This window comes from Hevea brasiliensis, chromosome 1 (genome assembly GCF_030052815.1).
Source record: "Hevea brasiliensis isolate MT/VB/25A 57/8 chromosome 1, ASM3005281v1, whole genome shotgun sequence".
Classification (NCBI taxonomy): Eukaryota; Viridiplantae; Streptophyta; class Magnoliopsida; order Malpighiales; family Euphorbiaceae; genus Hevea; species Hevea brasiliensis.
The window spans coordinates 109191779-109203992 of NC_079493.1; the positions used below are offsets into that span (position 1 = coordinate 109191779).

The following is a 12214-nucleotide window of genomic DNA, read 5'->3' on the forward strand; positions in this document are numbered from 1 at the left end:
AAATCAATATAAAGTGTAAAGAATGAAAGAAAAGTAAGAGAAAATTATAGAATAGGGAAAAAATTGAAAGAAAAGAGAAGAAAGATTGCAATAAAGAAAAGAAAATACGTGAATGAATGATATGACAAAGGGAAATGTGGTGTTTGAAGAAATATATATATGCAAATTAGTAATAGATTTAGCAATGGATTGTAAATCCGTCACTAAATTTAAATATTAAAATTTATTTTTTCCACTAAAAAACGCAACAGACTCCGAAATTCTGATAAATTCGTTGCAAATTAGCAACGGATTTCGGAATCCATTACTAAATTTAATTATATACACTTTTGAATTTTTAATGGTGAGATTTTTTTTTTCTTGTAAAATTAGCAACAAAATTTAAAATCTGTTGCTAATTTGATAAAACAATTTTAATAATCGTTTACAAAATATATAAAATCATTTTTTTTAATTTACTAGAGTAGTAACGATTAACAAATCCGTTGCTATTAGAAATAAATTTTATAAGTCCGTTACAAAATTAACAACAAATTTTTAAATCCGTAGCTAATAATAGCAAATTAACAAATCTAGTTGCTAAATTTATATTCAAACAATGTTGATTTGCAATAAATTTTAATAACAAATAAAATATTGCTCCATATAATTTTATTCTAAAATTGCAACAATATAAAAAATCGATTGCAAAATTCATTGTTTTTAGCAATGAATTTAAAAATCCATTGCTAATTCTCATTTTTCTTGTAGTGTTAAGATTAGGCATCATTTTGTTAAATAGAAACTTGCAACCTATATGGACAATATTTGATCCATACATTCTGATAAAAGGGTTGCTTTTTTTTTTTTGTTTTAATCGAAGGATAAAATGGTTACTTAGATATCTATCTATAACTATATAAATATAATAAAACTGCAAACTTTATCAAAACATAATAAGTGACGCTTTATTAGAATTTTTTTTTCATATTTGTCTATTTTACCCATATTCTACTAATAATTTTATAGCATCAATTGATGACAAACATATAAGGCATTTAATATAAAAAAATAATGATAATAGTTATTATTTAATTAATACTAGGAAAATTAAGAGTCATAGTTATAAATTATATAAACCAAAACCACCTTTTTGTTGTCCACTATAATTATAAAATTATGTACTTAATTTATTATAATAAAAAATTATGACAATAGATACAATTTAATTAATACTAGGAAAATTAAAAGTTATAGTTATAAACTATATAAATTAATATCACATAATAAAAATCAAATTACACACCTCCTAATGCAATAGAAGATACAATGTCCAATCAAAATTTTTTCTCAAACTTGCCAATGATATTTTAGTAACCCAAACGTTGGAAAAAATTGAAGAATAATTTGCATAAATATCACTAAGATAATCTTCATCTTATAAGAATTTATTTATATATATTTTATTGGCATCTTATTATTTATTTTTTATATTCATTTTCAATTTATATTTATTCTTTGTATTTTTTAATATATTTTCACAATTGTTTTACAAGCTATTCTTAGAACATTTTAAATACAAAAAAAATTAAGTATAAATATATTGGAAAAGCTATGTAGCCATAATTTTATTCAGTCAAATAATATACCAATAATAATTATATTCGCGCAACGCACGGGCAAAAACTTGTAAGATGATGTATTTTAAAATAAAATAATGCAACATATCAAAATTAAAATGATCTATTTCATGGCAAAGAATATTTAAGCTTACAATCATATCAAAATTGATAGTTTCATTATCTAACCTAATATTAATGGAATCCAAGCTCTTACTATTCGAAATTTGGGAATCCAATCATCTATTGTCAGATTCAATTATTGTATCAAGCTATAAGTATTTCTATCCATCTTCTTAGTTTTTCTGTAAGGAAAAAAAATTAAGGACTTGGAAATCAATAACAATGTAATGTTTTCTTAGTAGCTCAATTTAATAATTTTTTTTTAGCAGCTAGACAATAACGTTAAAGGCAAAATTCTTTAACAAATTGCTATTCATGAGAAAAATGTTACAAGTGGCATTCTATTTTATATATATATATAAGTCCATTTTGTCTCTATTCCCCTAACAATTTTACATTAATTGATTACATATAGTGACTTGCAAATACTATAGACCTATAAGGCATTTAATAAAAAAAAATTATGTCAATAATTATAATTTAATTAATACTAAGAAAATTAAGGATCATAATTATAAATTATATAAACTAAATCAAACTTTTTATTCTTCAATATAGTTATAAAATCATGTACTTAATTTTTTATAATAAAAATTTTTTTTGACAATAGTTACAATTTACTTAATATTAGGAAAACTAAAAGTAATAGTCATCAACTATATAAACAAATATCACACATAAAAAATCAAATCAGTTATCTCTTAATGCGAATAGAAGATATAATGTTTTAATAAAAAAAATTTTTGACAATAGTTACAATTTACTTAATATTAAGAAAACTAAAAGTAATAGTCATCAACTATATAAACAAATATTGCACATCAAAAATCAAATCAGTTATCTCTTAATGCGAATAGAAGATATAATGTTTTATCAAGATTTTCTATCAAACCTACCAAATGATATTTTAGTAACCAAGGTATTAGAAAAAGATGATAAACAATTTACACAAATATCACTAAGGTAATCTTCATCTTATAAAAATTTATTTATATACATTTTGTTGGTATCTTATTATTTATTTTTTTGTATTTATTTTTAATTTATATTTATTCTTTGTATTTATTTTCTTTATATTGTCACAATTCTTTACAAGGTATTCTAGAAATAATTTAAATAAATTAAGTATAAACATACAGGAAAAACTATAAGTCATATTTTTATTCAATTAAACAATATGCTAATAAGCCTAGTTTTGAATATGTAAGTTTTACAATTCTGGCATATTTTTGAGGCTTCAAGAGGCTAGCATGTATCGAAACTAAAATGGGGATTTTACTGTTCCTCCACATGACATGTGTGGCTACAATTACAAACAGTCACTTCACTGACAAAAGTAATTTAGTAGAAAATAAAATGGGGATTTTATTGTTCCTCCACATGATATGCAAGGAGCATTCCTTTGATGTTGGGCATGTTGATCTACAGTATTCATGCCAGGTTTATTTGGCTACTTATGTTGATACCTTATCCTGCGGCAGCAGTCTTGCTCAAATGCCGTGCCTTAGCACTCACATTCCCAATTTGTCATTGCTGAAAGCTACTTGATTTCTGAGATTTAACAAGTTCAAAAAGACTGGAGTTGAAGGCCAATTTCAGGGGTGAACTATATGGCTAGTCCTAGAAACTTGAAATGTCCAACAAAAGTACTAGTCTTTACAGTTTCAGGATTTCATTTGTTTCCAAACTTAACAGCATATTCTTGCTCTGAAAATTTTGAGTCACTTTCCTTGATTGTGTATGCAATAGAAGCTGAAGCACATGTCCCAAACACCTCCCTGGCCTACAAATTAAAGTTGTTCTAAATCCTATTGTGAATGTATATCACAACATTGATATTAAAGTCAACCAAAAAACTCTCTCTGAGCGTTTTTTTTTTCTTATTTTCAAAATATTCAAGAAATAAATTGCCCCCTACTTCAGTCTACAAAAATTTCGCTTTCCATGCTGATTTTGGAAATATTTTTGCTTTAGTTCAAAATTTGCTGACTTCTGATATATTAGTGTTGGATTTGAAGGAGAAAAATAAAGAACATTTTATTGAATAGAAAGAAACTCTTTGTATAACTCTATACACAATCTTAATTGATGTACTGTTATATAGCACTTAACTATAACAAAATAAAATAAAAATCTCATCTAAATTTCAACCATTAGTTAAGATTAGATCACTACTTAAAGTTTAAAATGTAACAATTTAAAAAAATGAAAACTAAATCAAATATGTTTGAATTAGATTTAACATTCTCTCTCTTAATTCTAACATAGACTCAAAATAATTTATTTATTTATTTTTTATTTATTTTTTTGATTGGAGCACTTCTCTCCATCTGGCAATTTGGGTGTTGGAGCACTTCTCTTCAGCCGATAAATTTGTGTGTTAGAGCACTTCTCTCCAACTGACAATTTTGGTGTCATTCTCACAATTTGTTGATGTACTTCTCACCAACATTTGCTTCTGATTTTCTTAGAGCACTTCTCTCCAAACTTCAAAAAAGAGATTCTTCCTCTTGTGCTTAATTTGCTTCTTCATTTTTAAACCTACATTTTTTTAACAAATGCCCAAATTTTTTCAATTAAAACATTGTGGTTTGCCTTTATGCCAATAATTCTTTTCTTCATGATTAAACTTTTTACAAATACCATATTGTGAAAATTTTTTCTTTGCAGATGACTTTGCTGCTAGAAAGCCTCCCTCAATTATTCCTTCTTGTCTGATTGCTCTTCTTTGCTCCATAGCCTGCAAAGCATCTATTAATTCTGCAATAGTTATTTGTGAAAAATTTGCATGAACCTCAAGTGAGGAAATTTTTTGCTGAAACTTCTCACGGAGGCTAACAAATATTTTTTCTACAATTCTTTTGTCAAGAAATTCTTCACCAAGCAGTCTAATTTTGTTGGCTATGGACACGAGCTTAGTGCAATAGTCTTTGACATTTTCAAACTCTTTCATTTTTTGAATCTCAAATTCTCTTTTGAGATTTAAAATTTGCATGAACCTTGTTTGATCATTGCCTTCATACTCCTTCTTGAGTAAATCCCAATCTTCTTTTGTATTTTCACAAGCCATAATCTTTATGAAAATGGTTTCAGAAACTAAAGATTCTATACAAGTTTTTGCCATGTATTCCTTAGCTCTCTCATCATTTTGAATTTTTATGTGAGCAAGAGTTGAATTTTCTGGTAGTGGAGTAGGATCAGTATTATTTTCTACTGAATCCCATAAATCAAAAGCTTGTAAATAGGACTTTATTTTGATAGCCCATATTTGATAATTTTCTCCTGAAAAAATATGGTTGAAGACAAGGAGAAATTGATTAAGGCCATTGGTGAATCAAGGATTTAAAGGTTTGCCCATAGGATAACCTGACTCTGATACCACTGTTGGATCAAAAATTAATGTGGAAGAATAAAAGAATACTTTTATTGAATAGAAAGAAACTCTATGTATAATTCTGTAGACAATCTTAATTGTTGTACTGTTTATATAGCACTTAGCTCTAACAAAATCAAATAAAAATCTCATCTAAATCTCAACTATTAGTTAAGATTAGATCACTACTTAAAATTTGAAATACAACAATTTAAAAAATAAAAATTAAATCAAACATGTTTGAATTAGATTCTAACAGATCTCTCAAACTCTCTTTCTAGCCCTCTCAAGTTCTCTCTGCACTTTCTCATTCTTCCAGCAGCAAACTCTTCCTTCTTATAGTGAAATTTGTTTTCTTTTGTCAACTAATGCCATTCTTGCACCATGCTTAGGTATGGCTCTTTTCTTTTCTTGTACATATAGATATTCACCAACTAAAATCTCATCAACTCCAACAATTAGTTTCCCTTCGTACAACTAGGCTTTGCTTTATGATGCTTGACTATGACTATTCTGCATTCTTTGATCCCAAAACATTAATGTAGTTGCCGCAAGCATGTCCCTTAATTAACCGAAGAATCAATTTATGAACGTAACTAATTGTCTTAGCATGTGCCTAATTCAAGTATTAGTCTCACATCTGCTTTAACAAAGTGGCCATTCTTCTGAACAATATCCAATCTTTATGAGGACATCAATTGGCTTATCTCTTTGGTAGACATTGCATAATGGATATGAATCCTCATTACCCAACATTTTGTTGATTAGTCACAAGGCAAGACCATGTGAAGTCCACATAGGCTCTTTCCAAAGCAGACTCTAACTAACCATTTCTACCTACTCAATAGATATGAATTCATCTATATATATCCACACCAGGCTCAAGTACCTAGCAACAAAAGTCAGCAAACAACAAACCATCCTCCTTGAGTTCTTTTTCTTGACTCTCTTCTACAGATCCATCAAAAGAAATATCTTGGCTAGAAATCTGGCTGCTGTTCTTGCCAAGCAAATCATGCACCGATCTACTTTTGCTGCAAACAAAGCAACTTCAATAACTTCGAGTATACCTAAAGGTTACTTAGCAGCGTATATTGGTGAGACAGAAAAGACGCGATTTGTAATTCCAATATCGTATCTGAAGGAGCCTTCATTTCAAGACTTGCTAAGTAAAGCAGAAGAGGAGCATGGTTTTGTTAACAGCTAGTGAATTGAAATATGAAACTGTAATATACAAAATGATTGAGTAGACACATTTGTATTGAAAAATTATCACCAAACTAAATGCATAGTAGGTCCCTGCCTTGCGCAAGTAACTTTTCAATACTCAAGAAGATAGATCTTTTTCACAACAATGTAAAAACTCAATGAATTCATACATTGAAATCAATTGGTAGCCATGCTAATACTGTTCATTCAAAACGTCTGTTTTTCATTGCTTATTAACACAGATTCAGTAAGTCTGTAATTTCCTTATTTACAGTATCGAGGTGCTTATTGTAGTGGACAACAAAATTAGACCACATGAGGGGCCATGTCAGAATTCTTAGAAAATGGGGCGTCCTGGAACCCATGCAAGTTCAAAAACAGTGGCTGGAAATCTTTGCTTCAAAGTTCAAAAGCCAACGTGACCTTTGAAATGAGGTGGTTCTACAAGGGAGAAGCAGCCACCTTTGAAAGGAGGTGGCTGGAAATCTGGATGAATAGAGAAGTGGCATTTCGTGTGGTGTGTGATCACAGATCAGAGACAGAGGCACTTGAAGTACACATGGCTTGTCGGGCTAATTTCAATTGTACTCTTCATTGGGGTTTGTCTTCCAAGTTCATGCCCCACAGCCATAAATGATTTCCTGCCTAGAACTTTATAGAAACATTTCAGGAAATAACAAGATTTTCCTGTCAACTTCACCTTAATTTACCTGACAAGGAATTGCCAGAGAGGACCATTTGATCCTATGGTTACGTACCTATGTCTCCTAGCAAACTCCACCAAGAGGCCTCTTCACCACTCATCTATACTTATAATAGATTTTCTCACATACACTTTTATCTGTATATACACATGCATCACCCACATCCAACTCAACTCCCCAAGTCATCACATTATCTACTCGCAAACCAAAATTTCCCTTCTCCTTTATCATTTCTGCTATTTTTCAGTTCCCAGATAGTTAACATAAACAAATAGCAATGGCTATTCGCTGTCCTGCTATTACACATGCTAAGCAGATACTTCGCCGATCAAACTTGCTTCCAAATCAATCTGCTTCTAATTTTACAGATGTTCGCAAAGGCTACTTAGCAGTTTATGTTGGAGAAGGCCAAAAGAAGAGATTCATAGTTCCAGTATCATTGTTGAATAAGCCCTCATTTCAAGAATTGCTAAGGAAGGCTGAGGAAGAATTTGGGTTCAATCATCCAATGGGTCGTATCACAATTCCCTGTAGAGAAGACATCTTTATTGATCTAACTTCATGTTTGAACGGATCATGATATGAAAATCATCAAACACAATTTTGTACATTCTACATATATTTTGCCAATGAGATATGAAGATAATTATAGTCCTTCTTTTAATCAATAGTGCCTGCTACTCTGATCATTTCCAGAGACAGGTTAGCTTTCTCTGATTTATTTTCCAGTCATTTCCACATATCAATTTAACCGTAAATGCTGAACTAACAGGTCTAACTAAATCTATAGCACATCTCCATAGCACTATTCTTGCTAAGCAAATCCCGTGCCAAAGTATGTATTAACTACAAAAAAAAAAAAAAAAAAGCTTCCGTAACAGCAAAGGTTCCAAAAGGATTTATTACCGTCTATGTTTGAGAAACTTCGCGGTAGCAGTATTATATCTGAATCATTCTGAAATTAAAGCTCTCCTGAAAAAATCTGATGAAGAGTGTGGCATTGATCATCCAACGGGTGGCTTGCAGTAACTTGTAAATTCATTATTTGAAGTTATATAAGTATTTTATAATTGCTTCCCTTCTCATCTTGTTTTCTCCGTGAATCACGTAAATGTCCCTATGTGAGGTTTCCCCGTTCCGGAAACGTTTCCGACACGGAAACGGCTGGAAACGCAGAGAAAACGCATCAGGGCCGTTTCCGGTGGTCATGCGTGTCGGGAGCAGGAAACGCGTTTCTTTAAAAAAAAAAGGTTGAAAAAGCTGCACCAGCTGCGTCATAGACAACAGCGTTTTAGAAGGAGGAGGAGGAGGAGGAGTCGACGACTCACCCGGTCGGCGCAGGTGGCTGGACCATCGACGGCGCAGGTGAAGTGAACTGAAAACCCTAAATGTTTTTCCCTTCTTTTTTGTATTATGTTCCATCTATCCTCAGCTCATGAACTATTTTATATTCCTGCTGTCTTCGGGTTGAATCCTCTCACACAAACGTATCCTGAAATTCATAAGTATATGCAATTAAGGAATAGTTTTGCAAATTTATATTATGGATGAGCAATCATATATCAAGTTCAATCAGGAAGGATATAATATATCAAGTTCAATCAGGAAGAATATAATATATATATATATATATATATATATATATATATATATATATATATATATATATATATATATATATATATATATATATAATCTGCATTCAATTTATCCTGTAGGTTGTTCTTCCTGCAATGGCTGGTCATCATTTATTGTCGAATATTAGATCATGTCACAAGTATGTCCCTAATCTAAACATCACTTAGTCAAGCATAGTCCTATTCCAGGTGGTCACTTAGTTATCCTTCTATATCAACATTACTCAACCTTCCATTTTCAATGCTTATTAGCAGGTCCCCCGTTGGGTTGTCCCGGCAGTTGTAGACAATGTGAAAGATATGAATCCTCTGGCCCCTAATTGAGTAGTTGGAGGACAAAACCATGTGATGCCTTCATGAGCTAAGACCCCTAGCAGACACAAGCAAATGGTTCTCAGCCAGAGACTCATTTTGCAGGATAGCCAGCAGGAATCAATTCTTCTATATATACCAACTAACTGATCTTGAGCAACTTAAGCATTCACATTCTCTGGTGATTGTTTTTCCATAAGCATCAAAATTCTTCTACTTTTCTTAACAGAGATACATCAAGAAACATACAGTGGGAGTCAATTTGCCTGGTGTTCTTGCTAAGCAAATCTTCCACCAGTCTTTATTGCCTGCAAGAAAAGCATCTCCAACTTCATTTGATGTCCCAAAAGGATTTATTGCAGTTTATGTTGGGGAGGCCCAAAAGAAGAGATTTCTGGTACCTGTATCCTACCTGAATCAGCCTTCATTTCAAGATTTGCTTAGCCTGACAGAAGAGGAGTTTGGTTTCAATCATCCAATGGGTGGTTTGACAATTCCCTCCAGATTGGATACTTGCAATGCTGTCATTTTATACTTGAATAGATCATAAGAGACAACACTTGAATAATTTATGGCTGGAATTGCCAAATTCAATTGTAAATATGTGTTTTTACGGGATTAAACAATTTTACCCAAATAAGAAAATTTATTAGTTATAAATTGTTGCTTTCTTCTTGCACACTCAGTGTTTTATGGTTTTCATAGTTCCTTCTCTTTTGTCAAACCTATTTCTTGTTTGTTAATTGAATTGGATTTTCACATCATCCCCATAATATAGTTGAACTGACTAATTGACAAATTACACCTAGTTCAATGGCAGAATTTATCGATTCATTATGAAATATATTTATATTAATCAAATTAGATTTTCCCAGCATAAACATCTTCAAATTTAGCAAATTTGAGTTCTATTATCATCTGAAAGAGCCTTGAATTCAAACTTTGCTAAGTAAAGCCGATATATTGGATTTGATTATCCAATGCTTGGTTTGAGAATTGCTTGCAAAAGACGATACTTTCCTTGATGCCATTTCTAAATTGAGTAGATCGTAAGTGAAACCATAAATCACCTTTCATTATAGAGTACACCATTTTACAACTAAGAAATATCTTTATATCTAGATTCTAGCCATTCTTCCTACACAATCGATGCTTTTCTCTTTTTTAGCTTTCTTTTTTTTTTTTTTTTCTATTATATGTTTGGAACTTATTTTTGACAGTCATTTCAATGTCTTTGTTACATCATATACCCATAATGACAGAATGGACCGATATCAAAGCTGAAAATCATCTGGCATGCATTGCCTTTATTAAAAAATTGAAGCATGTACTCTAATTGTCGTCAGCAGCATTATTCTGGCTCTCTTTCAGACTATAGAACATATGCTGTGTCTTAGCACCCACATTTCAATTGCTGAAAACAACTTGATTTTCTGAGATCTAATAAATTCAAAAGGCATGTGGATTTAATGGCTAATTTCAGGCGAGAACTATATTAATGGCTAGTGCTAGAAGCTTGGATTGTCTAAGAAAAGTACTAGTCCTTACAGTTTCAGGATTTCATTTGTTTCCAAACTTCCTAGCATATTCTTGCTCTGAAAATTTTGAGTCACTTTCTTCTTTCGAAATTATAAAATACTTCCTGTCTTCCCTTCATTGTTTATGCAATAGAAGCTGAATCACATGTCCCAAGCATCCCCCTGACCTACAAAAGTAGTTCGAAATCCTACTGTGAATGTATGTCAACATTAGTTATCCTATTGTTCATTTCTAGTCTTTAGCTTGTCCTCCATTGGTTTATCTCTTCAGTTGTAGGTCATGGTGTTGATCTTAGCTTGTCCTCAGGCCCCCTAACTCAGTGATTGGAAGACCAGACCCTGGGATCCCATCATGACCTAAATCCCAAGCAGAACCGGAAAATAACTTTTGCCTTGAGCATGTCCAAAATCGAAGTGGCACTTGTTTTTTGCATTGTATAAATCAATGTTGAGTACCCATCTGTCCATTTCCAATCTTCTGCTAGTCCTCCATTGGCTTTCTCCATAGTTGTGTTTGTACGCCTTTTGTTCTTCAACAATTGAAGCAAAAGAATTACTTCAGTCCCATGTATCTATTGATTGCTGGGAAAACAGGACCATGTGATACCCAAAGAGCTTTGTTATGAGCAGACCACCCCAGACAATGGATCTTGTCCACTAACAAATGATTTTTTAAGACCCTCCCATGTCCCAAACATACAAATTCTCATACTTGGGTCACAGGCAACTCAGCTCAAGTGTTCACATCCTCCACTGGAGCCTTTTCCTTTGAACAACAAACCTCTTGATTTTCTTCCACACAGATCCATCAATAAAATATACCATACTATGGCTATTCGTTTACCTGGTGATCTCGCCAAGCAAGGACTCCGCTGGTCAGTACAGTCTATAATCAAATCTGCTATGAGGTCTTCAGATGTACCTAAAGGTTTCGTACCCGTTTATGTTGGTGAGGCTGAGAAGAAGAGATTTCTGGTTCCAGTCTCCTACTTGAACCAGCCTTCGTCTCAGTATTTGCTAAGTAAAACTGAAGAGGAGTTCGGTTCACCATCCAATGGGTGGATTGACAATTCAAGGCAGGGGAGACACCTTTACCCATATCACTTCAAGTTTGAATAGATCATAAGAGAAGGCTCTTAAAGCCATTCACTGAAGAGTGTGCAATGTAAGTACCTTTTTACTCTTTCTTTTTAATCTGAAAAAGCTTTATGGTCAGGATTAAAAAAATTTCACCAGGTATATGAGAAAAATCAAATAGATTTTGTTTCCCCTTTCCTTGCTAGTATATTATTTTGCTCCTAATGCAACTCTTCCTTTGCTATATGCAAACAACTATGTGTCTGAATTAATTGATCTGAAAGACAAAAACTTAAAATTAAACCAAGTGACAGTGAATCAAAATTTAATTCTTAACCAATCCTTTGCTCGCCACTAGTCAGTTTCCAGAATCCAGCTGCTCCTTGAGTCACTAAATTTTTTTAACTGTGAATTGGGATTATGCTCACTCTGAACACACCATAAAAAAATTCAGTTTCAGCTGAGCAGCCAAGAGATTGACATTAAAATCAACTAAAAATCTATCCGAGTGTTTCTTGTTCTTTTTTTATTTCCTATCCTTTTTTCAAAATATTCAAGAAATAAATTGTTCCCTTGCTTCAGTCTACAAAAATTTATGCTTTGCTTAGTTTCATACCAATTGCCTCTCATTATTTGCTTTCCA

The 12214-nt window shown here is 32.0% G+C and overlaps 3 protein-coding genes across 3 annotated transcripts; all 3 read left to right on the forward strand.

The window, feature by feature from the left end:
- The first annotated feature begins 5944 nt into the window (after positions 1-5944).
- On the forward strand, positions 5945-6301 carry LOC131183263 (auxin-responsive protein SAUR19-like). Its single transcript, XM_058153802.1, has one exon. It carries the CDS (start codon positions 5945-5947, stop codon positions 6299-6301), a length of 357 nt encoding a protein of 118 aa, XP_058009785.1.
- A 607-nt stretch (positions 6302-6908) lies between these two features.
- Positions 6909-7598, forward strand: LOC110641040 (auxin-induced protein 15A-like). Its single transcript, XM_021792637.2, has one exon. It carries the CDS (start codon positions 7285-7287, stop codon positions 7585-7587), a length of 303 nt encoding a protein of 100 aa, XP_021648329.2. The 5' UTR covers positions 6909-7284; the 3' UTR covers positions 7588-7598.
- Positions 7599-7992: 394 nt separating this feature from the next.
- Positions 7993-9715, forward strand: LOC110641032 (auxin-responsive protein SAUR36-like). Its single transcript, XM_058153805.1, has 3 exons — positions 7993-8032; positions 8134-8372; positions 9183-9715. The coding sequence occupies exons 1-3, from the start codon at positions 7993-7995 to the stop codon at positions 9504-9506; spliced, it is 603 nt and encodes a 200-aa protein (XP_058009788.1). The 3' UTR covers positions 9507-9715.
- The last annotated feature ends 2499 nt before the right edge of the window (positions 9716-12214 follow it).

What these genes read in the sequence shown, in the direction of transcription:
- LOC131183263 (XM_058153802.1), top strand. Translation starts at nt 5,945, where the DNA reads ATGAATTCATCTATATATATCCACACCAGGCTCAAGTACCTAGCAACA.
- LOC110641040 (XM_021792637.2), top strand. Translation starts at nt 7,285, where the DNA reads ATGGCTATTCGCTGTCCTGCTATTACACATGCTAAGCAGATACTTCGC.
- LOC110641032 (XM_058153805.1), top strand. Translation starts at nt 7,993, where the DNA reads ATGAAGAGTGTGGCATTGATCATCCAACGGGTGGCTTGCA. An exon ending in CATCCAACGGGTGGCTTGCA is followed by an intron (nt 8,033 to 8,133) that starts GTAACTTGTAAA and finishes TCCCTATGTGAG; the next exon opens with GTTTCCCCGTTCCGGAAACG. An exon ending in CTGGACCATCGACGGCGCAG is followed by an intron (nt 8,373 to 9,182) that starts GTGAAGTGAACT and finishes TACTTTTCTTAA; the next exon opens with CAGAGATACATCAAGAAACA.